Genomic DNA, 24,618 nt, shown 5'->3' with positions numbered 1-24,618 from the left:
TCTAGGAATCCAAATTACCTGAACATTTTGAATGGGTTTGGTTTGGATCTTCATAGTCTTTACATCTGAACTCTGACAAAAACAAGCCTGGAAAACTAGTTAACACCTTGGTGCAAATGGAAGTGGTGATGGTAAATCTAGAACGGCTCCAGCCAAATAATTCCATGTAAATGCACGTGAATGAGCTGTGAGTCAGCCTCCTGCCTCAGTTCCTTTCAATCAGTATTAAAGGCAAACTGAGACAGTGTCTCAAGCATTTATTGATCACAGCCTCCGTTTACAGGGTTTCAGATGAAAGCAGCTCCCCAAGGTGTGCCTGAAACTCTGCTATAGCCCAGTGGGTATCACTGAACACAAATGTGACAGACACTAAAGAATTCAAAATTTTGGTTTAGTCTGGAGTTAATAGAAGTAAAAACTGCTCTTTGGAACCATCCTTCACTGTTTCCTGCTCTCAATAGAGCATTTTGTTATGTAGGAAGTGTTGGATAAAAATATTTTTGGATATTCAGTGTGAACTTTGTATGTTTTAAGTACAGAATCCTTTGATGTGTATTAATGAGTGCTCCTTTCTAAATAGGAATTGGTTTTTTTCTTTAAAGCAGCTGGATTTGGCTAAACCCTGGAATGGATAGATTTAATAAATGTTCACTAAACCTATTTATTAATTTTAATCTAACAATATTAAAAGTATATAACTAGTCTTAAAATATCTCTTCTATTCAAGGGTTTCTGAAATTTTGTTTCCGTGAACAAAAAAACCCCTGGTTTTGTAGACAGTATTTGAATCTTGAAATAATCCTCTGATTTCTATGTGATTTCCACAGTAACTATAAAAGGTAGCTGCTGCCTTTTTGAAGAAAAAACCCACAGGCTGTGGCTCTTCAAGACCTCTTTCTTTAGTGAGGAATTCATATGCTAGTGGTCAGATTGGATTTGCAGCTTACCAGGCTAAATTTTCAAGAATGCCTAGCTGACAAAGACACAAACTTTTATTTTACTCTTCCTTACAGACACAGAACACTTCTTGAAATATGAAATGTGACCTCTGAAATATAAATATGTCCGTATATTTAAAAATAGACTTGAATTACCTCATAGGGATGTGGTCCATGCACATTGTGTAATTGGGACAGCCCTCTCTTTCTTTCTCTTTCTCTGTCTCTCTCCAGGGAAGGCAAATAATCAAGACTTTGCTTAAAGTGGCAACACTATAATCCCCAAGGGTGGGAAGCTCATTCTTTATCTACAGGATGTCTGGAGTGATAAGTAGCTGTTTTATTAAAACTCATGCAGTGTTTCTTTGTCCTGACAAAATTATCATTTGCTGTTTGGTATGGTGAATTTAAATGCAATGCGCCCTGAAATTTAAGGCATAGAATGAAGTGACGGAATAGGGGTGGATGAATTTATTCGGTGCCATGTAAACAAAAATTCTGTAAAATTCTAGTTTTGAATTTTCACTTGAAGTGATTTTTATGCCACAGTGGGAGTTTTTCCTTTGGGCTGATCTGTGTGGTTGATAGTCTGTCAGTGAAATGGTAAATGTGAGTTGTTCTGCGTAACCCAGATCAGCCTGAAAGTTATCATACACCACATCATATCTGATATGCGTTCACTGTGTTAACATTGCTGTTGCTAATTTCTTTATGGATGTTTCTGTGTAATACATTATCATTGCAGGCTAGAACTGTGCACTAATTTAGGCTGGCGCAAGCCAGGGCTCTCTAATAGACATGCAGTTGCAGGTACCTCATTTGTACTTCCTGAAGATAACATGCAAATCTGGATCTCCTAAGGCTTCTGATTTTAATTTATTAAATGAAACTTTTATTCAAGGTGTATACTCTAGAAATTAGGATGATTCTTATGAAGCCTAAGTATGCTCATGGTTATATACCTCTTATTGAATCTACTCATGCTGGGAATAAAGTGTGTCTATGTACCTTAATGAATTGGGGCTTCCTTGAACAAGCAAGATGGGCCCAAGACTTAACAGAATACCTTTTTTTATCTCTTCCAAACTTTCTTCCTGCTTTGTGGTGTTCACTTATTTTCAAGTCTAAATGCTGTTGGCCAACTCCTTCAGGGAGACTTCTGCACAGGTTTCTGATAAACACACACACACTTGAGAGCTAGAAATAACTTTTATTTTGCTCTACAGTGTGCAAATCTGTTGCTTTGCAGAGTTTTTTAATCTTCATCCTGATAAAGGAAGACTGAGAGCAGTTAAATTAGAATAGCAGACTACATTGACCAGGACTGCTGCTTTACAAAAGGTGTTGCTACCTTACAGCTGTTTGCTTGCTTGCCTGAAATTAGATTTTCTCATTCTTTCCCAGAGGAAAAAACTGCGCTTGTGACAGGAATGTTCATGAAACACCTCTGAAAAGTGAAGTACATGGGCCAAAATGATTATACTTGCATGGTGTTGCTACAGTTTGAAGTTGTAGTGGAGGTATCTTCTAAGGGCAATGCAAGGAATATCACACCAATTCCTTTACAAACTTGAAAATGAACAGAGATGTCAGAGATGAGGGATGCTCATTGGCCACTATAGGGTTAAATGTGTTTTTCTTTGGTGGGGGAGTAGGAGGTGAGAAGTTATCCAAGCAGTGGGGAACTTCTGCAATCATTAATTATATTTACACTTTGGCTATGTCACATACAAAGCTCCCTAAAACTGGTGTTTTTTATCTTCTGACAAATGTATCAGCAGAAGTCTTCAGTGTGGTCATCACCTCTGTTTTCAGAGGCTGTGCATTGGTCACTTATTATCAGCATTAAAATACTCGTAATTTATTTCTGCATTAGCTGCCTAGTATAAAACTTGGGCTTGAGCATGCCTGAGGCCTTTCTAACACTGCATTTTGGGCTTTCAGGGGATTTCACTCTCAGGCATTATAAATTAATGCTGCATGGCCTTTTTACTGCAGTGAGAGAGGTCTAGAGCAAGTAAGGAGAGAGGAACTGAAAATGAAAGCTCTGAGAAGGAAGGAACAAACAGATTTTGGAGAATGTCATTTAGGTCTGTTGCAGTGCTCACTAGTGCTCGTTCTACCTGGTTCACCAGAGCAGAAATCAAAGTATTGCAGCGCATGTGCTGGGGTAGGGTAGTGCCTTTTTTGTTTTCAGCACAGCTGGGACTTGCTGTGTTCTCTGGGAAAGTGTGGGATCACCTTGTAGCCAAAGTCGGGTGGGAAATGGGGAACAGCAGGCTAATGTGGCATGGGGGTGGGTTGCCCTGAGAGGATGTGGTATCTCCATGCTTGGAGATTTTCAAGATTTGACTAGACTATGATCATGTCACTAAACATGACCTGATCTCGTGTTGGTGATGATCCTGCAGGAGGTTGGACTGGATGACCTCCATCAGTCCCTTCCAGCCATTGCTTCTGTGGTTCTGAGTGCTTGAAAATCTATTATATCAGGTTTTGTAATTCCACACTTAAGCATTAATTGCTTTCCTGGCTCTTTGCTTTGCTTAGTCTGCATATCACTTGAGTACTAGATTTTGGTACTTTCAACATACCATAGGTGGGTGTTTTATCAACACCATGCTGACCTTTTATTCTTCAAGCTGCTTTTCTATTTGTATGCCTACTGCATGTAAAAGCTATAAAGGCAGCACACATGTACAGGCACTCAAGAGCAGCAGGTTCCTCTTGTTCTGTGTCGCTGGATCCACGCCCGAGACCTCTTTGCTCAGAACGATGAAAGTGGGAGGAAGAGGCTGGTGGCTTCCTGCACGTAGTCGTGTCTGTGGGCCACGCAGTGCTCAAACGGAGATGTAAGTGGAGGGAGTGCCATGCATATGGAATCCATATTGCACCCTGTGCCCCCCAGACTGTGGCAAATCAACTGAAGAAGCATGCGCTTTCTGAAAACCAGCGCCAGACGTCTTTTGCTGAGGCCTGGGTCAGGCTGTATAAAGGTAAGGTACTGCGCTGAGGCAGCGTGTGTTTTCTGACCTTAAATCCTAATGCAAAGGCAAGAAAAGGGGTCTGAAGCAAGGCTGCTGTGCTGTCCTCACCTGCACTTCTCTCCTGCAGCTTTGCCGGTACATGTTTTAAACAGTTTTGGAGACTTCAATAAAGAAGCTTCTGTTCTTTGCCACTGGTGAAGAAATAAAAATATTTTTACAAGTTAGGGTAGCAGAGTGTTTTACTGCTCGCTGCCTAGCAGAGCAGGTAGGGTTATGTCTGGCAGCTAGAGACCTGCTATAGATTATTTTTATATTCTGTCACTACGCAGCATTTCTGGCTTCTCTATGCTCTTGAGTGTTACTAAGACACTTATTGGCCTTTTTAGCAGAATGTATTTTGTTGCTTGTTTTGAAAAAGAGTCAAAGGCAACTTTCTCCAGTGGGTTTACTGTTGCCAGATGAATGGAACATTTTTCAGTAAAGTATGTCAACTGTGAACAGCCATAGGTTGGTTACTGAAAGCAAAATTTGAGTATATTTGAAAACTTGGCAGAAACAATAAATAAAACCTCCTGTCTTGGTGTTCAGAGGACCATGGCGAATTGGCAGACTAATTTGAGTTTTGTTGGAGATTGCATTGTGTGTTTGTTAATGTATGCATCTGACTTAAATCCAAGTAGGTTTTCAGTGATCCAAGTGCTGTGCAGTTGATGTTTAGTTATTGATTGTATTTACCTTACAAACTCTCTGTGAATCCAGAGTCTATATCATGAGCATAATCATGTAAACTAAGCTTTCAGCAAAGTGTCATTTCAGTCTGAAAGGTTAGATAAAGACTATTTAAAATTCTGTAAAATCAGTTTCTTCATGCAGGAAAAAAAAAATCTGATGTAAAACCTGATCAAACTCATACTTCCCAACTTTTGAATTTTATTAAAATGTCAGTATGTGCCTCTGAGAACATATTGGAAGTACTCATATTGCTTCCATTTGACCTGTCACCTTAAAACTCATTTTAGGAGAGTTGGATTTGGGGGTCCTTTTTTTTTTTTATTTAAGATGATGGTAGATCAGCCCAAATAATTTTTACTCTTTTGCATCTAACAGCATTAAGGTCATACAGAGCTGTTTAGAGACTGTGCCCATGGTCACTCTTGCTGGCTTCAGTTTCCTGTAGTCACTATTGTTGGCTTCAGTTTAGAGAAAACAATTTGTAAACAGTTGGATAGTTTGTTTTTTCTAATGTGGTAAATGTTTGAGTTTTGATCCACTGTTGGGACATGAGGGTAGGTTTTACCGCAGTGAAGTTCAGATCTGCTTCTGAGGATGACCAGCATTGCTCTGTGGTTAACATCAAACTTCGAAGGATGTTGCTATTTAGGCAAGGGGAGATATGCAGAAATCAGAGATATGTAGAGGGAAACAGACGGGGGGGGGGGGGGGGGGGGGGGGGAAGAAACCCCTTTAAATGAGGGAAGGAAGAGATGAGAGGTTGTGTGAATGGTGGTGCTAACAGAGCTAGATACAGTGCTACTACCTTCGCAGGTTTTTTTCCCTTTTTGTTTCTGACCCAAGCAAGATTTTAAAGGATGTGCCATCAAATGGTTTCTCTGTGTAAGCCTGAGACCAGGAAAAAGCTGGAAATGTGCAGTGCAGCTTGACAGGTGTTTTCCTGTGCTCTCCAGTGAAGCTGTAAGGGTGGGTAGAGAACTGGGTAACTCGGACATCCTGGTGCTTGGGGTGGGAGGGGATGGAGGGTGGAAATCCAGGCGGAGCAGCAGATGTGGGAACAGGCGGGGGGGGAAAAAAATAGCGTCAGCGAACTTAGACCTTCTTACGCTTTTTTTTTTTATGGTTAGAAGTCCATCCTTGTATTCTCCTACCGTTTAATATTTATGCACATTTTTGTTAACGAAGTGCCTACCGTACTAAACACACAAGCTGTGTTTGTGGGCAGGCAGACAAGGGCAAGCTCTGTGCCGTTACCCCAGGCACGCCAAGCCAGAGGGGAGATCCTACCGAGAGCTGGGCGGTGGGTGAATTGTGCTGCTCCCATCTGGGCACTGTAACAGCCGCGTGTGGCGGGGCTCGTTTCGTGCTAATTGCGAGAGCTTGAGCCCGAGGTGGCTCCGTAGTATCGGGGAAAAGGCGGGTGATGTGGAGGTATCGGGGAAGGGAGGGTGATGATGGGGTACCGGTTGTTCCCTTAAAACCAAGGCGCAATCGTAGCTGCCCTTGTCACAGGGCAGGGCTCGGCTCACCGTTCCCGGAGGGCAGAAGGACGCGTTTCTGCGCCGCCCACGAGTGCGGGGACACGCGCGGAGACGGCGGTGCCGCCTGTGTGGCGGGATAACGGTGTGGCCGCCGGGGGGGCCGTGCGTGGGGCCGTCCCTAGCGCTTTGTCCGCCTGCACCGGGAAGGACCACCTAACACCTCGGGCCGTCCCTGCCGAACCCCCCCCCCGGGATGAGCGGCTCTTTGTGTGGGGGCGCGGGGCGGAGCGGGCCCGGCGCGTCCCGCCCCCCCCCCTTCCCCCCCTTCCCCTGGGCGCAGCGGGGCGGCCGCGGCGCGGAGGGAGGCGAGGCGCGGAGTCGGCCGGTTGCCATGGCGAGGGGCGGTCACGTGGGGCGGCGGCGGGGCTGACGTGCGGGGCGGGGCGGCGCGGCGCGGGCGGCGAGAGTCGGCTGCCGCCACCTTCCGCACACCAGCAGCGCGGGGCTCTGCGGAGCCGCGGGAGCGCCAATGCCCGGACCGACCCAAGCCCTGTCCCCAAATGGCGAGAACAATAACGACATCATCCAGGATAACGGGACCATCATCCCCTTCAGGAAGCACACGGTGCGGGGGGAGCGCTCCTACAGGTACTGCGGCGGCTAGCGGGGCGGCGGCGGCCGGGGGCGGGGGGGCTGCAGCGCGGGGGGCGGTTGCATAAGGCGAGCGGGCTGCAGCGCACACACACGCACACACACCCCCCATACACGCACCCACACACACGCACACACCCCCATACACGCACCCACACACACGCACACACACCCCCATACACGCACCCACACACACGCACACAGCCCCGGCCCCGCCGGCGCCGGTGGACGGGGGCAGCGGCGGCGCTGGCATTGTCCGGCTGGAAAGCGTTTGGTGAATAGGCGGGATGTCTGCGAGGGCTCGACGCTCCCGGGCGGAAGAAAGGCGGTTAAAAATAATAAAATAAATAATAATAACAACAATAAAAAAAAAAAAAAGAGGAGAGGGGTGGGGGGAAAAAAAGGAAGGAAAGAACGAACCCCGCGCCGGCAGCCAGCTCCCCCTGGAAGGAGCCGCAGCACCTCGCTGCGGATCGCAGAGGCGGCGCTGTGCGGGAGGCGGCGGCCGGGGATGGCGGGGCGCGGGCAGCCCCTGCCCGGCCGGGATCCCGCGCTGGGCATCGGCACTGCCCGGTGGGGCGGCCGGGGACGGGCCTCCCTCCCCCAGCACACCGCTCCGGGGGTGACAGCGACCCCCCCCCCCCCCCCGCTCGTCGGGGCGGGGGGGTGCACGGAGGAGGGGGGGGGGGGCGGCTCCATCCGGCACCCCCGCCCGCCGCGGCGGCCGGAGCCAGCCCCATTTTGTATTTATCGTTTTTTGTATTGGGGGGGCACGTCCTTTGTCGCAGTTATAGGCATTTTTGATGAATCGCTTGGCATGCGCTGCTGGCAGCGCTTCTGCATTAACATCTCTGACAATATGTTCCGGCAGATAAGCTCATTAAAATTGTTTGCATTGTTTGATAAGGGTCGCGGCTCGGCCCGGAACGCAACTGGTTTTGTGTGCTCCTTGCTGCTGACTCGAAGGGTGATAATACGGCCAGTAGCTCCCCTTATGTTAATATACAGTTATTTTAAATACTGCCTGGATGACAGCAAGCAATGCCTCTGCAGAGAACACGCCCCTTAAAGCTGATTTTCAAGCAGCAGGAAATGATGCTGCTTTCAAATATCTGACTAAAGTGGCAAGTTGTATGCTCGATTAGATGAAAACAATTGTGGATGACTTGGCTTGTTTGTCTGAAGAAAATCACAGTGATTTTTCTTCTGCTGAGGAATAACAGAGCTGCTACCGGGAGAGCTGACCATTAGTAACCTTAACAGAGAATCTCATTGTTGATCACACACTGACGGGTGATCGCGAAACATGTTGGAGATCCAAGTGTGTCGTTTGTTTGAATACCACAAAATTTAGTCTGTCCTTCTCTTTGAATCTATTGACGCTTTTGTGTAATAAAGCCCCCCGTGCACCCATTTAGCACAAAGTAGCAAAATTGCTTTTGTAAAGACCTATTTCTGCTTGCAGAACGATTGGAGCTCTCACTTCCTATATCTGAATTTCAGCTGAGCAGTATGAGATTCTGCCTTAGAGGAAAGCTATATTTCCATCATGCACCTAAGCAGAAATATGAAATAGACTTGAAATGAATTATCATGCATCTATCTGTAGTTATTCTGACATGTCATAGGTGCTACCGATTGCTATCTCACTGCTTTCCTTCAGAAGGGTTCTTTGGAAAACCTGTGTTGAATGGGGTTCTCCATGATCCTTTCCCAATACGTTTGTATGTAATTTTCTGCAGCCATCAACAAGTCAGTTTTCTTGTCCTTCTGCCTGTCATGTCATACCTTGAACTATGTCTAGAAAAGACATTTTGCGAGGCTGCTGTGTTAAGCACGTGACAGAAATGATTATATCACTTGCCCAATTTTCCAGAAACTGTGAAGTATTCTGCATCTGAATAGCCTTTCACCCAGAAGAGTCCTCTTTAGTCATGTGGAGCTTTGTATCCATTTGTATCCATATCTAGAGCAATATGAAGGAGTGCAGAACTACTAATGCTTACGTTGCATGTTATTTTGGGGCAGTAAATAAATAATCAAATTCAGTATATTTCAGAAATGAACCTTTAATGCACAAATAAAAATTTCCACTGGTGAATCCTATTTAGGCTCTCTTCGCCTTGTGGAAACACACCCTGATTTACAGAGTCATGGTATAATCTGTTGATTTCCCCGTTTCTCCAGGGGGGGAGGGAGAATGATACTGAATTTGTTTTCATCCGTAGCTCTAAGCACTTTGTGATGTAAATGTTAACCATAACAAAAAGGATATCTTAAAGAAAATACGTGAAAACTGTGGTGAAACTTCTCCTTGATATTGGAAAACCTCTAGTAGCTAGACTTGTTTGATCCTTGCTAAGTTTGAGTTGCAGCAGCAGATCGCTAAATATACCAGATGAATGCCATCAGTACTGTGCCCGCTGCCACGCTGGACTGTTGGTGCCGTGCTGACTTTGGAGCAGACTTACGGAGCAGCTTGTACAACTTCACTATATGACACATCAAGTTGCTATGCCTCTGATTGTCGGGCTGGTTTGTTCCATCTGTATCTAGAAATATGGAATAAATATGTCATTAAACACAGCCTAGAGCATGACATCGGATCAGCAGTTGTACAGTCTAGAAGTATGTGCTTTGTTCACAATACGCTTGTGCCTACTGCAGCTTTGCTTTGAAGTTAAAACTGCATCTACCATATGTATAGAGGTTCGGTATTTGTCTTTCACTTCTTTCTCCTGTAATATCAGAAGTGCTTTATTTTTCTTCTTTTAACATGCTCTGTTTCATAAATATTTTAAAACAGAAGTAGTGTTTGTTGATCAGAATAAATTTGTGTTTACCAGTTTAGATATTCTCAGACCTAAACAAAAAAAAAAAAGCTTTACTGTTTCAAATACAAGCTCCTACCAAAGAGTTGATACCCAACTCCTGAAGCAGATTTAAAAAGAGCTGTAGTTTATACTGTTTTACAGACTAGGAAGCTGACATGGAAGGAGTTGCCCTAAGTTACCCACTGAGTTGAGGATGCAGCAGGGAATTGAACCTGTACCACATGAGTCCCAACCATGTGCTCCGTATGCAAAGCCACAAATAGTTTTACCAAGTCTTCCAAAGGACATATTATATTTTGCAGACTGCGACATACAGGCCCGAGGTGTTAAGTTTCTCATCCAGTGTCACTTAGCTGGTAAATGGAAACCAGGCACTTTGGCATAAAATGTAGTCACGGGGAGATGTTACCTTTCAGAGTAAATAACTGTAATTAATCTATATTTCTCTGCTGAAATGCTGTTTCAGGTGCCCTGGATCAGGAGACTGACTTTAAAATTTGGTTGGAACTGAGGTGTCGTTTTGTTGGCCCAAAATAGATTTGGGCAGATTTCTGAGAAAGGCATTACATTTAATTATAGTTTTTCTTGTATGTTCAAAGACAACTGAAAAAATTCAATGAGAAACCAAATCAACAGCTGTGTGGAGAATTTTTTCAAACAGGGCATGTCTGCAGTGTTTTTTTGCCAGACTCCAGGCATCTTGTGTGGCTGATAAGCTCACCGTATTTTCAAAAGCTAGCTGTAGAAAGAGTTGAAATATTTCCAGGTTTGAATGGCACACCTAGCCTAAACCACTCCGGTCTAAAAGGGACAAACTGTTGTACCCTCCTTTGCAGGATACTATGCCTAACTTTTCGTTTATCTATGTGCTGCTAGAAAAATGATTTTCTGGTCCTTTGAACAGTGGCTATATTTAGTTTCATACCCAGAACTTTCACAAAGCGAGGGGAAAGGGGGTAATTTCCTGATTATTTTTTTTCAAATTACTAAGCTAAAAGAAAACCAAAAAACCTCTTTCCTATGTATGAGTATGTACCTTTCTAATGGTATCTGTTCTAAAGATTTGGTTTTCTTAAGCGTCACCTTCCTTTTAGAAATCATTAAGCTGCTGATGTGCAGTGCATAATACTGGAAGCGGTGATTTCCTCACCTGCCGCTGAAATAAACTGTGGGGTTTTACAGAGCGTTTGGTTTACTGCAGTGGGAGCTGATAACTTCCACACTGAAAATCAAGATTTATGTTAGAGCAAAACTCTGTTTTGCTCTTTGTCTTCCCAACTCCCGATGAGTTGCCGGACGGAGGCTGGCCCTGCACGGCAGAGAGCATCCTTCCCTCTGCAGGATGCGTCCCTGCCGCTGTCTCTGGCTACTCTGTGCCTTCCACACGCGTGCAGCTTTACTCAGGGTACAAAGGGAGACTTAGTGCTTCGACGTAACTCTGGGCAGAAGGCATTTCTTGCTCTAAAATTAGGTTGTGTTGAATATGTTAAGCAGGTAATTCCACTGCAGTAAAAAAAAAAAAAAAAAAGACTGACTGTGTTGATAAAATTAGTACATTAAGGCCCAATCTTGCTGAGAACTGGGAAGATGATACAGAGTAAAAGCAGTAAGTTGTCTTCTCGCTTTATAGTGCAGACAGGCATGACTGTTTTCATCCTCTGAAACTAAATGCTAGTCAAGGCAAATGCTACTAAACATATTAGTAACTGAAACATTATTTTTGGAGGCGTTGGGTCTTGGTCTAACTGCTCCTATTGCAGATTATGAGAATTTTGCCCAAGATTTCACTGGAAGCAATAATAAATGTTTGTTTAAAAAAATCCAACATAAATCACACCCCATAAGTTTAGCTTGAGCTTTTCTAAGAGCGATATTTGTGATAACCCCCTTGTCTGTCAAGCATCTGGATTGCAACAAGATAGTTACTAGCTATCCAAGAGAAGACCATTCTGGTGACTTAGAGCAGCCAGCAGTTCCTAGCCAGCAGAAGAGACACCATGCAGAAATCTTTCCTTGGTTCCTGTGAGCTTAGGTACCCTCTATTTTCTCTTCTTTCACTTTCATAAAGCTGGCTTCCTGCCGCTGCTGCTCTTCTTTAATCTTGTTTTCTGATTAGGGAGTTCTCTGCCTAGGGAGAGCTGTTTTGGTGAGTATCTTCTGCTGGGCAGGTCCAGCTCTGAAAAAGTACAGGGTGAAACTGTTTGAAGACAACCGGGGATCACATGTTGAGTGCATGTAAACGTCTCGGAGGGTTACAAGGATGACTCGGCTCAATACCGCATCGGTAGTTTGAAGCCTAGATGTCCGTGCCTGCATTATTGGGCTGCCTCTCTGGACCTGGATTTAGATCTTCGCAATGTTTTGGGAGTTGAGGGTATTTGTTAAAATCAGGGGCTAAGAGAGAAGTAACTTTATGGAGGGGGGAAAAAGAAAGCAACAGTCTACAGGCAGCTCAGTTTGTGTAAGGAACTGAAAGTAACTTTCAGACAGCACCATCTTCTCAGCTTGCACCCAAGCGCCCTCACCAAAAATGTCTGAGTACACCTAATTTGCACTCAGTCTCTCCGTGTTTCGGAAACATCCTGTAGGTGGGAGGCTGCATTCTGGTTTTTGTTGCGTGGTGTGGGGTTTTTTTTAAACTACCTTGTTGAGCTGCATAGCAACAGCAGTGTGTTTCTGGCATACTAACAAAAAGAAAAGGAGGGAGTTTAGGATATGCGAGAACTGAACCTTATGCTGTCACTTTTAGAAATAGACATTTTGGCTTTTGCCTGTTTTCTTCAATCTAGCCTCCCTGGAAAACAGGCACTGAAAAATATGCTTCATTGTGAAAGAAGGGTGATTTGGAGGTGGGGCTGTGGACCCAGGGAGTCTGTTTAAAGTTGTTTCCTTTGAGTTTTTCCATTGCTGCACAAATGTCTAGTTTGAGGGAGATGCAGCTACCTCATCACAGGTAGGCTGGAACCACAGGAATGTTCTTCCAGGCAACATACCTGGTCTAACCTTTTGAGATATAAAACTTGTTTTGGGAGGCAGTAAGAAAAAGTAAGTGTAGTAGGTCTACATTTCAAGCCTTGGCGTTTGAATGAGTGACTTATTTTTAAAAATATCTTCAGAGGTTTTGGGGCTTGGGGGGGAGCCTAGTTTAATTTGACAGTCTTTTCTCCTTCCTCATGCCCAAAGCTAATTATAGCAAATGCTTGGTAAGGAAGAAGATAAATCGTGTGCCAACTTTTCATTTTGGAGATGCAACTTGCAGCCTTTGTTTGATAATTGGAAACGAGTGGTCTCGCCACATCTGTTCTCAATCACGCAAACCACTGAGCGGGATGGCACGAAGGCTCTAGTGTGGAGTAAGTGTGGCGGCGGCGGCAGCGAGACTCATGCCGTACTGGGACAGCGTTGGGATACTTGCATCCTCCTCGCTGAATCTTGGCCTCCAGCTAGCAACACTGATCGCTTGCTTCTACTATCAGTGCTAGAGAACGTAAATGGAAAACATCCGTGTTCCTTCTGTGGATGGTATTAGCTGAGCACTGTGTAGCTGTTTGGATCTTGCGCAGATATCTGCTGCCTGACTCACCGATGAAGCATCTTCTTCGTATTGTTTCATTATAATTAGGTGGGAGGGGAAGGGCAATATCAGCTATAAAAGTTTACTGAACATGCATTTAACTGTTGGGCTTTAAAAGCGGTGGCTTTTTTTTTTTAACACAATTCTGTTGTCTTCATGCTATTGCATATTTAATTTAAAATTAAAATCTTGCCTGTGATATTTTGGCAGAAGTTTGTCTAGTTTTCTGGTGGTATACTAAATTATTAAATATTTGATAAAGAAGACTGTATATACTGAAAGGACACCCATTAAATGGCTCAGCTTAACCATTCTGAAATAATTTCTGTTTCCCATAGAGCCCCATGCTTTTGTGTTAAATCTGCTTTTTTGCTATGCTATCCAAACAGGAAATGTAAACATTCATCAGTGAGTCGAGACTTAAGGATGTAGCTTCCGTAGGAAATCCTACAACTGTGCCAAATCATTCTGCCTGGAGAGGAACAGGCATTGCAGGTCCTGGTTTTGATCTTCTGGCCTTGTGTATGGCTGCCTTGCATTGCTCACTGGTGTTGACTGGGGAGGGGAAGGAGTTTGAAATATGGGTTGAGGTGGTGGAAGATGGAGCCTGTGAATCTGGGTCCTGCATGGAACAGAAATGGTGGTGTGAGCTCGTGTGAATTGAAACAGAAACTTTGAGTGGTCTGGAACAATATTTAAACAAGCTACGCAAACTGAAAACTTCTCCGTTTGGAGTTTGGGATTTCTTCTGTGTAAAATGGGCCCTTCTCCAGTGTGGCAGTTGACAGAGTAAAGGAATAGATTATTTTGCTCTAATGGTACAGCGCAAAACAATGCTGTATGCGCCGTTTTTCCATATGGTCATGTGTATTTTTTCAGAGGTTTACTTTTCAATTTTATATTTCTTGGCAATTTGGAACCCTGAGAGCTAATTGGCGAGATCCATGGACTTCAGTTTTATCTTTTAGGAGTAACTCAAGTGACTGTCCCCCCTACAGCAAGGTTCCTTAGTCCTGTACAGAACTCCTACCCAAGCAGCTGTAATTACTCAGAGATGGACATGAACGCAAATTCTTACCTGTCGCTCTGGAATGCAGTGTTGATGCTCGGACTGGCTTGCTGGCAATATCTATTAAGCAATTTGGGGGGAATGAAAATTCATTTTAGGCAAATTTTATATGGTTGTTATGCTTCGCTTCTTAAGGTTAATCTCTGTGGAGCTAGTCCAGTAATATCATGAATAGGAAGCACTGAAATATTTGAAGTAGAATATGCATTTGCTTTACTTATGGATTCAGTGTTACACAAATCATAGCTTATTAAAATAACTGTAGAATCTGTGAGTAATTGTTTGTATGGAAGTGGAGTACATAACCCAGTGATATGGAAGTCCCACGGGAGCTTTTGTATACAGCAAGGCTATGGTGTGTAAGAGTGCTGAGAATATGGAGGCAGTGAAATGATAACTGGCTGAATAGAAGGGATACATTTTCCTAAAAGGACAGCATTCACATGAAAACAGCTGTTCTGCTGGAAACCTTGTTATGCAGAATATCGTTAATTATATTTTACTGAATTATTGTTTGGAGTCCATACCACTCATTGCCCATATTAGTGTTTCAAAGTTATGTAAGATTATGAATCAGGATCTGAAAACACTGTTTTCAGTCAACACATTCACGTTGTGCCAGTTGTCAGACTCAAGGAGGCATAAGGAATATTTTCTTTTTTTTTTTTTCTTTAATATATTTTTCTGCCTGCAGACATTTGCCTCTCCAATGTACACTTTTAATCTGTGGTCCCCAAGTTTCAGGGATGCTGTAGAACTGTCCTTGTCTCTTCAGCAGCTGTATTTTTAATATGGTGAGGTGTGGGGTTTTTTTCTACTACCACCTTAAGCACCCCTCCAGTCCCCAGTTGTTCCTGAAGTGCTGCACAATGTGGACCTGGTGGTGCTGGTGAACAAGATGAACATGAGTCAGCAGCGCGCTCTTACAGGGAAGAAGGCCAAGCCCATGCTGGGCTGCATTAGTAGGCGTGTAGCCAGCAGCTCCGGGGAAGTGATTATTCCCCTCTGGTGCTTCCGAGACCACATCTCGCATACTGCATCTGAATTTGGCCTCTCCAATTCGAGAAAGACAGTGACATACTGAAGTGAGTGAGGTGGAGGGCCACTGGAGTGGTCAGGGGTCTGGAGCGTGAGCTGGGTTTGGTCAGCTTGGAGAAGAGAGCTCGGGAGAGGGAAGATCTCGTTGCAGTCTTTAGCTGGCATATGGCGGGGGGGCAGAGAAGGTGGAGCCAGGTTCTTCTCTGAGGTGCAGAGGGAGAGGATGAGGCATGATGGCAGTCAGCAGCTGCAACAGTAGAAATGGCTTTAGATACTGGGAGAAAAGTTTTCACAGTGGGGACGGACCTGGAAGAGGTGACATGGGGAGGCGCTGGAATGTCTGTCCTCGGGGGGACTGGAAACTCAGCTAGTTTCAGGCTTCGTCGTCAGCCTTCTCTTGCTGGCTGTGCTGAGAACAGGAGGTTGGAGCGGGTATCTCTGGAGTTCACCACCTACCCGGGTCACTTTATTCTGTAACTCTAATAGGCATAAACAGCCCTTGAGTTCAAAATACAGCACACAAAGTTATTAAATCAGGTGCTTTAAAAGTGAAAGGAAGATAATACGGCAACAAGTTTACTACTGCCACCAAGGTGATACCATCTTACCATCAAAGGTTTCAAATGGAAAAGAAAAACGTGTATGGAGTCTCAGTTAGACTTCATCAGTTTCAACTGTTTTCTAGCTTAATTCTTGCAAAAGCTATATTTCTGTTGCTGCAGTGTATTAATTACTTCATATTGCATTCTCTAAATTGCTGCGAGCAACTTTTGCAGTTTAGTACCTAGGGATCACGAAAAGTTCGTAGACACACAGTAAAGCAAAGGGATAGTTTTGCTATGTCATAAAATTAATTATGTACATTGCAATTAAAGATTACATCTTGAAGTTAAAAGCTGGTAAATTACTCCCTCTGCTTTTAATGAATTGTGTATTTTTTCATGCAGAAAATATTAACATTATTGATAAGTTTAATCTGCAGAAAGTGTTTAATGATAAGCACAGCTCTTAAACTGTGTCAGATGTTGCTTAGTTTGACGTGCTTTTACAGGGAGTGGTGCAGAACTGTCTTGTCGCATGACCTACAGCCACATTGAGAGGGTTGAAGAAACTAAATATGCACATTGCAGCATAGGTTATTACCTTCTTAACTGCACTTGTATGTAGTCAAAGGTAATTGAAGCAGTAAACTTTTTTTTTTGCCTTGTTTATTGTGGGAGCTGAACTTGGTAATGTCACCGTTTGCCAGCTGGAAGCAATACACTTTAGGAATTGACCTCAAGATATGCCACGAAAGGAGGCCAAATCCTATTAAACAGGACATCTATGGTTCTCTTAGCTTAAGGTACAAGGCTTTACTGGGACTCACAGATGAAGACTGTTGTAACTGCCAGTAATTCTGTACTTACAATCACAGTTGCGTCAAAGGAGTAAGCACCATTAAGTAAGAACACTATTTGGGAAAACAAAGCTTCAGGGATTTCCCCCTTTAGATAGGCAGGAGATTTTAAAAGCTAAAACCCAAAAGAAGACGCTGACTTCACAGACCTTCAAAGACCAACATGGTTGAAAAAAAATCAGTTTTGGGGAAGATTTACTTGATACTGGTAGTCTCAGCAATTGCGTTAGTAGTGCAACAATGGTAAAATAAGTTTGTGGTTACTGGCACACAGCAAGAATAATATATTACATAAATCACAGATGGTTGAGCTAGCATGTTCATAAAGGGTAATTTACTCTGTGAAGGATTAGTGAATTTTCGTTTTAGTTGCTCCAAAACTAATTTAGCAGTTAAGCAATTGCACTTAAAAGTTCAACCCTATTCTAGATAGTCCTTGGTTGGATTAATTCTTAAGTGCAAGTCATTTGCTGGTAATATCTTGAGCACCAAAATAATTTCAGTGTGTCTCCTTGTCTGTTAGAGCATTAACTCATGAGAATGAGGGAAGAGGTCGAGTTACTTTGGTATCCAAACCCAAAATTAAGTGTTGTAGCTGGTAGTGTTAAGGCTTGAAATCTTTATAATATTAATAATGATCTGTGGGGAGTTTGTACAAGCTGAAGACAGGAGTATTTATTTGGGCCTATTTCAACAAACTCAGCAACGTCAAAACTCTGAGATTTTGTATTATTGTTTTTGGTCTAGCTTTTACCAGCAGTGGAGGGAGCAGTGGGAGAGAGATTGAACGCAGAGCCTAGTAGAAGGCTATACGGTGTGTTGGCCCAGCGGTCTGCAGAGGCAGTGCTGGCAGGGGATCTACACGTGGTTCAGGTCACAGAATCACGGGGTCGCAGATGTCTGCTGGAGCTTGGTCCTAGAAACCTGCCCACCGAGCGCCCTGCATACCCAGCAGAAAGCCTGACGCTTGTCCTTTGAACTCCAAATGGCAGCAGAGCTGCGGCAGCAGTGGGAACCCTGAACAACCATGCTAGAGCTTAATATTTTGCATTACAAAAATACACAGCCATGTTTTAGGGAGTGATGCACCCATGAAAGCAGCTAGCACGGTTGCCTGTTACTTCATCTTGTCACATGCTTGTTTACAACTGCAGGGTAAAGGTGGCTTAAAATAAATGTCGTCTTATACCCCTGCTCGGTGTCGTCACCCTCCTGCCACGACGGCTTGTTCGGGGACGGAGCGAGGCTGGCTGCCTGCCTGGCAGCTTGGCGGCTCTGTTGCGCAGGCTGTGCTCCCGCACCTTTGCCCACGGGTCCTGGGACGGTTGCACAGGCAGTCACTGTGCTGTTTCTTGTCCTTTCCCAGGTGTCGCTCCAGGCTCCTTCAAAGTGCCTACTTAGAAGGCCACTTTAAGGCCCTTGTTCCCTGCGGTAACAGGGAGTTGGACTTGATGGTCCTTGGTGGGTCTCTTCCAACTCAGGGTATTCAGTGATTCTAACATATGTATATTAAGGTTAGAATAAATGTTGCAATGCATAAATTGGTGTGTATCTACATTTAGTTTTAATGTAAAAGAGAGAAGAGTTGATGCATGACAAAGTCCTTGTTCTCTGTGTCATATGACATCATTTGCGAGCAGAAAAGGTGTATTGTAGTCCCTCTTCAGCTAGTGCAAGACCTTTCCCATGAGAGTGCTTTCCGGGTTAACTTCGCATGCCATGGACAACCAGGCTTTATTAAGTGTGCTGCAGTCTCCGGTTAAGACACAGCAGCTACGTGTTGGGAGAAAGGCATTGCATTTCCCCTTGTTTAATCCTCCCGTTTTCCCTTCTTCCCAGGCTTGTCCGCCTCTGAATCCCGTGGATGCTCAGTGCCCGTCTCCTGCTGAGTCACTGCCCCACTCGCCTGGCTCTGGGTGGGGGTGTGAGGCACTTGGAGGCTGCTCAGGCCCCCTGTCAGGAGGGCTGTATAGTATTACAAAATCTCACTTGCTATTACGTTATGCTTGGAGTAAATCGGCGTGTTACTTCAGCCTCTCGCCTCCAAATGTACACATGTGAGGGGGGAGGAAGGGGGCGGTAAAACCCCGGATAGGTCAAAACTATATTCATTTGGTGACTTCATCTGACTCTAGCTAGTTGGATCTCGTCCCTGCTGAACGTCCCAAGCCTGCCCACAGCGTTTTCTGGACTTAAAAGGCGGAAATGGCAGGAGTCGGGAGCAGCGGCTGCCTGCCCTGCCAGAGCTGCTGCCGGGCTGCAGCGTGGCTGCTGTGCTGGTGGGTTGTGCCTCTGACATAGTGTCTCGGGTGCATGGTAGCGTTGGTTTTTCTTAATCAGGGTTTCTGACTATTTCTTCCCAATCGGGGGCAGATGTTGCCCTGGTGTAGCTGCAGGCGACTGCCTCAGGTGCGTAGGTGTAGCCACATCGTTTTGCGTGGGAGTTCATGTGCTGCATTTGGGTAGGGCAGTAGCTTTGGGGACAAGCTCTCCTTCGCCGCTGTCTTCATTTTCCAGTAAATCTGCATTTGCTAAAGCATGTGGAAATCTACCATCTATCATCCATCATCTAGTGGGAGCAAAAAGATAGGAGGTTCCCCTATTATTTGCAGAACGCAAGGCAGGAACTGAGGCTTGCTAAAATGTTCTGCCTCTCAAGGCATCCTCTCTCCACCCTAAGTGTACTCAGCACTGCTGTTACCTCGCTTTACAGCACGTTTTCAACCTCTTAGAAATCCTTCAGCGATGTCTGCATGTATGCTTAGTAATCTGTTATTTTCCATAAGAGAAAAAAATTAATAAAAGGAGAATTAAAACTCCTATGTTTGTCTTGGTGAATTGAGACTTTGTTTCACAGAAGATTAGATGTTGGTTTATTCATCAGCTTTTTCAAGGTTTTCTAGTTAAAAAATTGTCATAGATCCTCTTCTGTTTTCTAAAATGTAGGTGTTTCTAATTGACTTACATGGTAAACTCAAGTCTGAGAATTATTTTTCTCTGAATCAACCTTTTCTTTTCTTTTTCCCACAATCCCCATCTGTTGTGAAAGGTAGACTAGTTGCCAGTGTCTATTGTGAAAATTTTAAAGGTTGAATGTCTTCCTTCAGGGCATCAGAGCAGCAATTCAAGCTTAAGATCTTGGAATTGAAAGCCTTGAGGGGAGGGTAATAACTGTAAGAAAAAGCAGTTTATTTTTGTAATATTGCAGCCTTGCCGCACACGTTCCTCTCGTTCAGCCCACTTCAAAGTTTTTGTGATTCTCCATTAATAAAATGCCTTCTTAACTTGTAGTAAAATTCATTTTATACTGAAATTTGTGCATCCTTTCCCCATGTTAACGAGTACCTGTTCAGCACCAAGCACTGCTATTGCTTTGTTCGACTAAGGTGCAGTTTGAGGGTGCTGTGCACTGCTGTGGTTCTCTCCTAACCAGTCAGAGGGAGTATGCCTTTGGAAATGGCAGCGGCCAAAGAGTCTGAATTGCTTCCATGTTGTGTAAGCAGTTGATGTCTGCCTTTCTTGAGCCTCTATCCTTTGTCAAGAATGTATTTTTTTAGTTGAGATTTGTTTACTCATAGAAATTGATAAGGAGCCTTTCAGGATATGCAAATACTTTCAGCCACAATTAAGATATCATGTAGTTAAGTGTTAATATTGCATTGTACTATTGGAGGCAAAGGTGAACCCTGAATAGGAAGAAAAAAAAAAGTGTTAGTATTGCTGTGGAGACATGCCATTCTATATTACATTGTCATACTGTTTCAGTGGCAGCAGGAGGAAAGCAGGAATGAGATGGTAGTTGGAGGAAAAAAAAAAAATCTTACTTATGCTATGCAAATATGACTGGCTGATCAAAACAAATCAAATTCAAGCGAGTCAGTGAATGTGGCTTGTCCTCCTCAGGTGCCCTAAAAATATTCCAAGCACTAAATAACTTTCTTGAAATCTGTAACTGTTCTTTTGATTTCAGAAGATCTACCTTAATTTAATAACTGGTTAGTGAATAAACTTAAAACTATTTTGTAAAAAGTATGCAGTAGACAGTGTAATGCATTGCTAGTTATTGGGCCATCTCAGAGGTTTTGGCTCAAACTGTGTATATTGTTTGAATACTTTTGATTGTGTTTTTCAGATTTGGGGGAACTGAATGTCTGGAAAAGAACCAGTATTTTCTGCCTCACAAATAACACATTTTGGGATTTTTTAATTTTTCTAAAGCTGAATGTACCACAAAACAGAATTACCACCAGTCTCATAAAGACTTACTCAGATTTGGGTCTACACCAGTCCTTGAGACCCATCATAAACATTAATGTAGGTCAGAACATCCCAGCCTTGGCAGGCAGCCTCTAATTTAAAACAACAAAACTTAAAACATTCCCTAATCCAATCAAAGTAAATCTCTCGTACTCTAACCTCACTTGCATTTAAACAGGGAACTGCAATGAGAACAACAGAAAATATGCTGTTTGCTGTGTTAAATGCAATATTCAAGCAATCAAACTGTACATGGATTGCCTCAGTCTAGACAAGACTCTGTAGCAAATCATTTTAGGTCTTCAAGTCAGATCCATGTTGTGAAGCTAAAATGGCATTCAGAAGTAGATGAGATACATAGATAAAGAAGATTTTTAATATTTCAGGGCCATTTAGTAACATGAGAATAGTGCACAAGAGATTTGACATTTTGACATTTTAAAAGGTATGAATTTCTCCCAACATTACAACCAGAAGATTCTTTTCTCCTTTTCTTCTTTCCATGGCAATACCTCATTGTGATTAATCCTTAACCGTTGTGAGGTTCCGACTAGATAGAGCCTTTATATTGCTTGCTGCAAACATTGCTTCAGTTGCAGTGCTCTGAGGGCTCTAGCCATGGAATTTGCTGCAGGAGTACAGCGCAAGTCAAAAGGGAGAGTAAGAGCAGTGTTGTCAGAACCGCGCTGGAGCTTTTTGTCTTATTTTTCTGTCCTTGGGACTGCTTTTGGTAAAGAGAGCCTTGAGGGTAACGGGCCTCTAATGGCTAAGGCTGTATGCAGTGAATGTTAAAGAAGCAGGCAAGGTCCAGCTGCAAATCACCTGCCACTTCAGGATGATATGAAAGGATGAGTTTTCCTCCTACAGGGATGTGGCCACTGAGCCTGGCAGGTTTCTTCCTCCAGGTTTTTTTGTTTTGCAGTAGCTTTCATCTGGAAAGCCTTTCCAACAGGAGCTACAGCAGTCTCACTCAGCTGCATCTTAGCCTTTCTGCTGTACCTTCTGCTTCAGTAATTTTTGGTGTGAGATCTTTTGTTTTACTGGCAGTATTTATCCTGATGCTATCAGGTGCCTGCTTCCGGAAGGCTCCTCTTTGTATTGTCACACAGGCTTTCTACTGCGTTTAAAAACTCCCCATCATACCCTGCCTAATTGTACAAAACAGGAAGGCCTTGCAGGTTCAGAGGTGATGGCATGTGTGGTGAGTTTTTACACTGCAGATAGATTCATTGCTGTAATCCTTCCAGTCTTGCCGTTATTACTGGTTTGGCGTAATACAGCTTTCACTGTCAACAACTGTTAGTTTTTCCCCAGAAAAATAAATATGCCTCTTGCAAAACTGTCCTTAAACGCAGCTGGATAACACCTTGTAACAGCTGCAGTTATCTGTAGCAAGAGCAGTGGAAAATGCCTAATAGCTGAATGTTCACTGCTGCATGTAATGCCTTAAAAAATTAATACTCCTTTGGGTGTAATGTTTACCATCAGGCATGCTGAGCCAGGGTATTTCTGATTGGGGAAACTGCTTAAGCATATACATGATTTTCAGCACCTAAGTAATCCCCTGAACTCAGGTTTGTGGTGCATAGCTGTGCAAGTGCGAAGTGCATTTTCTGAAATGGCCTGGACTAATATATGAAGACTCTCCTATGGCTTGTTTATATTTATTGCTGATTCAAATTTCAGTTTCTTATAAGTAGAACGAGGCAGAGACCTTTGTGGTTAGGCAGTACTGTAACAGCCAGAGGTTTTTAATCTCCACCTGTGTGCTTTGAAGTGGGGGATGTGATGTGCTATCTTCAATCTGTTTTGAGTTGCTGCAGAATCACCAGGCATCTCTATGGAAGGTGGAAGCTTAAAGATCTCATTGAGGTAGATGCTGATTTTCAGGTCTGTAAAAGCCTCATCGCAGCCTTATGCTTGAGAGCCTTCAGTCTAAACAAGGGAAAGCCTAACAAGTTGAAAATGTAAATAATGTTATTGGGAAGAAGTAGTGTATTAGTACATACAAGTAAGTTGTTAGCTACTTGGCTGTAGAATACAGAGTACAGCCTGTGAGTCTCCACCTGTCCAGCTGTTCTCTTGTATCACCTTACAGATGTTTATTAATGTGTGTTTTGAATCTGGATTACATTTGCCAAAGCAATTCAGCACATGGGGAACTGAATCCTGGAGAAAACCCGGGCCCAGCTGTGGATATTGAGTGCAGGAGTTCTTGTCTGTTCCCAAGCATGGCGGCTCTGCTACCTATGCCTGGTTGTTCTGTTTTCTTCTCTTGCTTTTTTTTTTTCTTCCCCCCAAGGTCTGTCTGTGTGGCAAACAGGATATGTGTGTGTATCTGAGCACCAAATTAGAATGTGCTTACTGTAAAGGAAACCTTTCCCAGCTGAGTTTATTTCAAACATAACCATTAGGAGGGTGGGGGACAGAAGGAGCAAAGACATGGTGAACTCTTTCGAGAGAAGAGGCCATGGAAGATTCAGACATGTGTTAACAAGCCACAGAATAAATAGCAATGGTATGTTGTTGTTTGTTTTTTTAAAACAGAAATTCTGATTCATTTTGCAATACATTTGTTTAAAATTGTAACGCTATACCCTTGTGCTTATCTGTGCGTACGAAAGTGAAGCTATTGTCTCTAACAAATAGCCTGAACTTTCATTTGACCCATAGACCGTAATTCATTTGCAGACACAGCGTAAGTTACATTAGTTACCCTTCAGGGTATCATTGTAAAACTCAAGGTTATTAATTTACTTGCTGTTTCCTGAAGTAGAGTTCTCCATCCCGTGCACTGCAGCAAAGGAGGTTTTTGCTCTCCTGTCGCTTGCAGAAGGATAGGTATTTGTCTTTGCAGTTGCTTTTGGAAGAGGATGATGAGGGAATTTCTGCTTCCTTCCTGTGTGTGGATTTTCTTGATCTTTTTAACAGAGTAGACTTGCTGCTTTCACTACTGGTAGCAGATGGTTGTTCCAAGTTCTGCCTGGCCTCGAGAGGACGATTAAAATTTGGATGAAGTAGTGGCAATTGCAAGTCAGAATAGCTTTATTTCAAATGGTAGCACCTAAATAACTATAGCTTCTTTAGAAATGAGCAGACTGTTCCATATTGATCTCTTGGTTTAATGTTAAACTCACTATTCTGAATCTTAAGTGAACATTAAAGTCACTATTAAGGTGTTACTTGAACTGATCTTGCAAACAATACTGAACATGTTTAATAGTGACAGTGGTAGTATCTTTCTGTTAGCTTCTTATCTATATAAAAAGACTAGGAATAATAAAGTAAAAACCATGCTAACAGTGACGGTTTAAACTTCAGATGCCATTAGTAACAAAGGTGCTGTTCGCCTTTGTGCTGTGCTCAATCTCTTCCATCCTGATGTTGAAGCTAAGCTTTCATGGTTAGCCATTATGGTGTGGTTTCAAGAGTAAAAGGGCACTCCCTATTCCTAAAACTTTGTTCCTAGCGCTCGATTCAATCCCAGCACTTAGTGTGCGCCAAGAAAATGACCTTTGCTAACTGTTACAGTGAATACTGGGCTGTGTTTGTACAGTTAGCTGTGCTGTCTGGGAGCCTGCAGGAGGAACTGAACAGACTGAGGACAGGCTCATTTCTTCCGTACTTTAGAGGTGCTCGTACAGAAGCGGGTAGAGGG

The 24,618-nt window shown here is 43.5% G+C and overlaps 1 protein-coding gene across 4 annotated transcripts in view; it reads left to right on the top strand.

The window, feature by feature from the left end:
- Nucleotides 1-24,618, top strand: part of MAPRE2 (microtubule associated protein RP/EB family member 2) — a 100,603-nt gene that overhangs the window by 35,518 nt on the left and 40,467 nt on the right. Inside the window, exon 1 of one of the 4 annotated variants that reach the window (XM_075744145.1) lies at nucleotides 6,546-6,786. The exons of 2 other annotated variants lie outside the window; for them this stretch is intronic. In XM_075744145.1, the coding sequence (XP_075600260.1) occupies nucleotides 6,668-6,786 (119 nt within the window). In that variant the 5' untranslated portion in view covers nucleotides 6,546-6,667. Of the gene's footprint in view, nucleotides 1-6,545; nucleotides 6,787-24,618 lie in introns of those variants that run through there. One more of the 4 variants, XM_075744147.1, reaches the window with a different exon arrangement.

This window comes from Balearica regulorum, chromosome 2, assembly GCF_011004875.1.
Source record: "Balearica regulorum gibbericeps isolate bBalReg1 chromosome 2, bBalReg1.pri, whole genome shotgun sequence".
Taxonomy (NCBI): domain Eukaryota; kingdom Metazoa; phylum Chordata; class Aves; order Gruiformes; family Gruidae; genus Balearica; species Balearica regulorum.
This window is presented reverse-complemented; position numbering and strand designations above follow the sequence as displayed.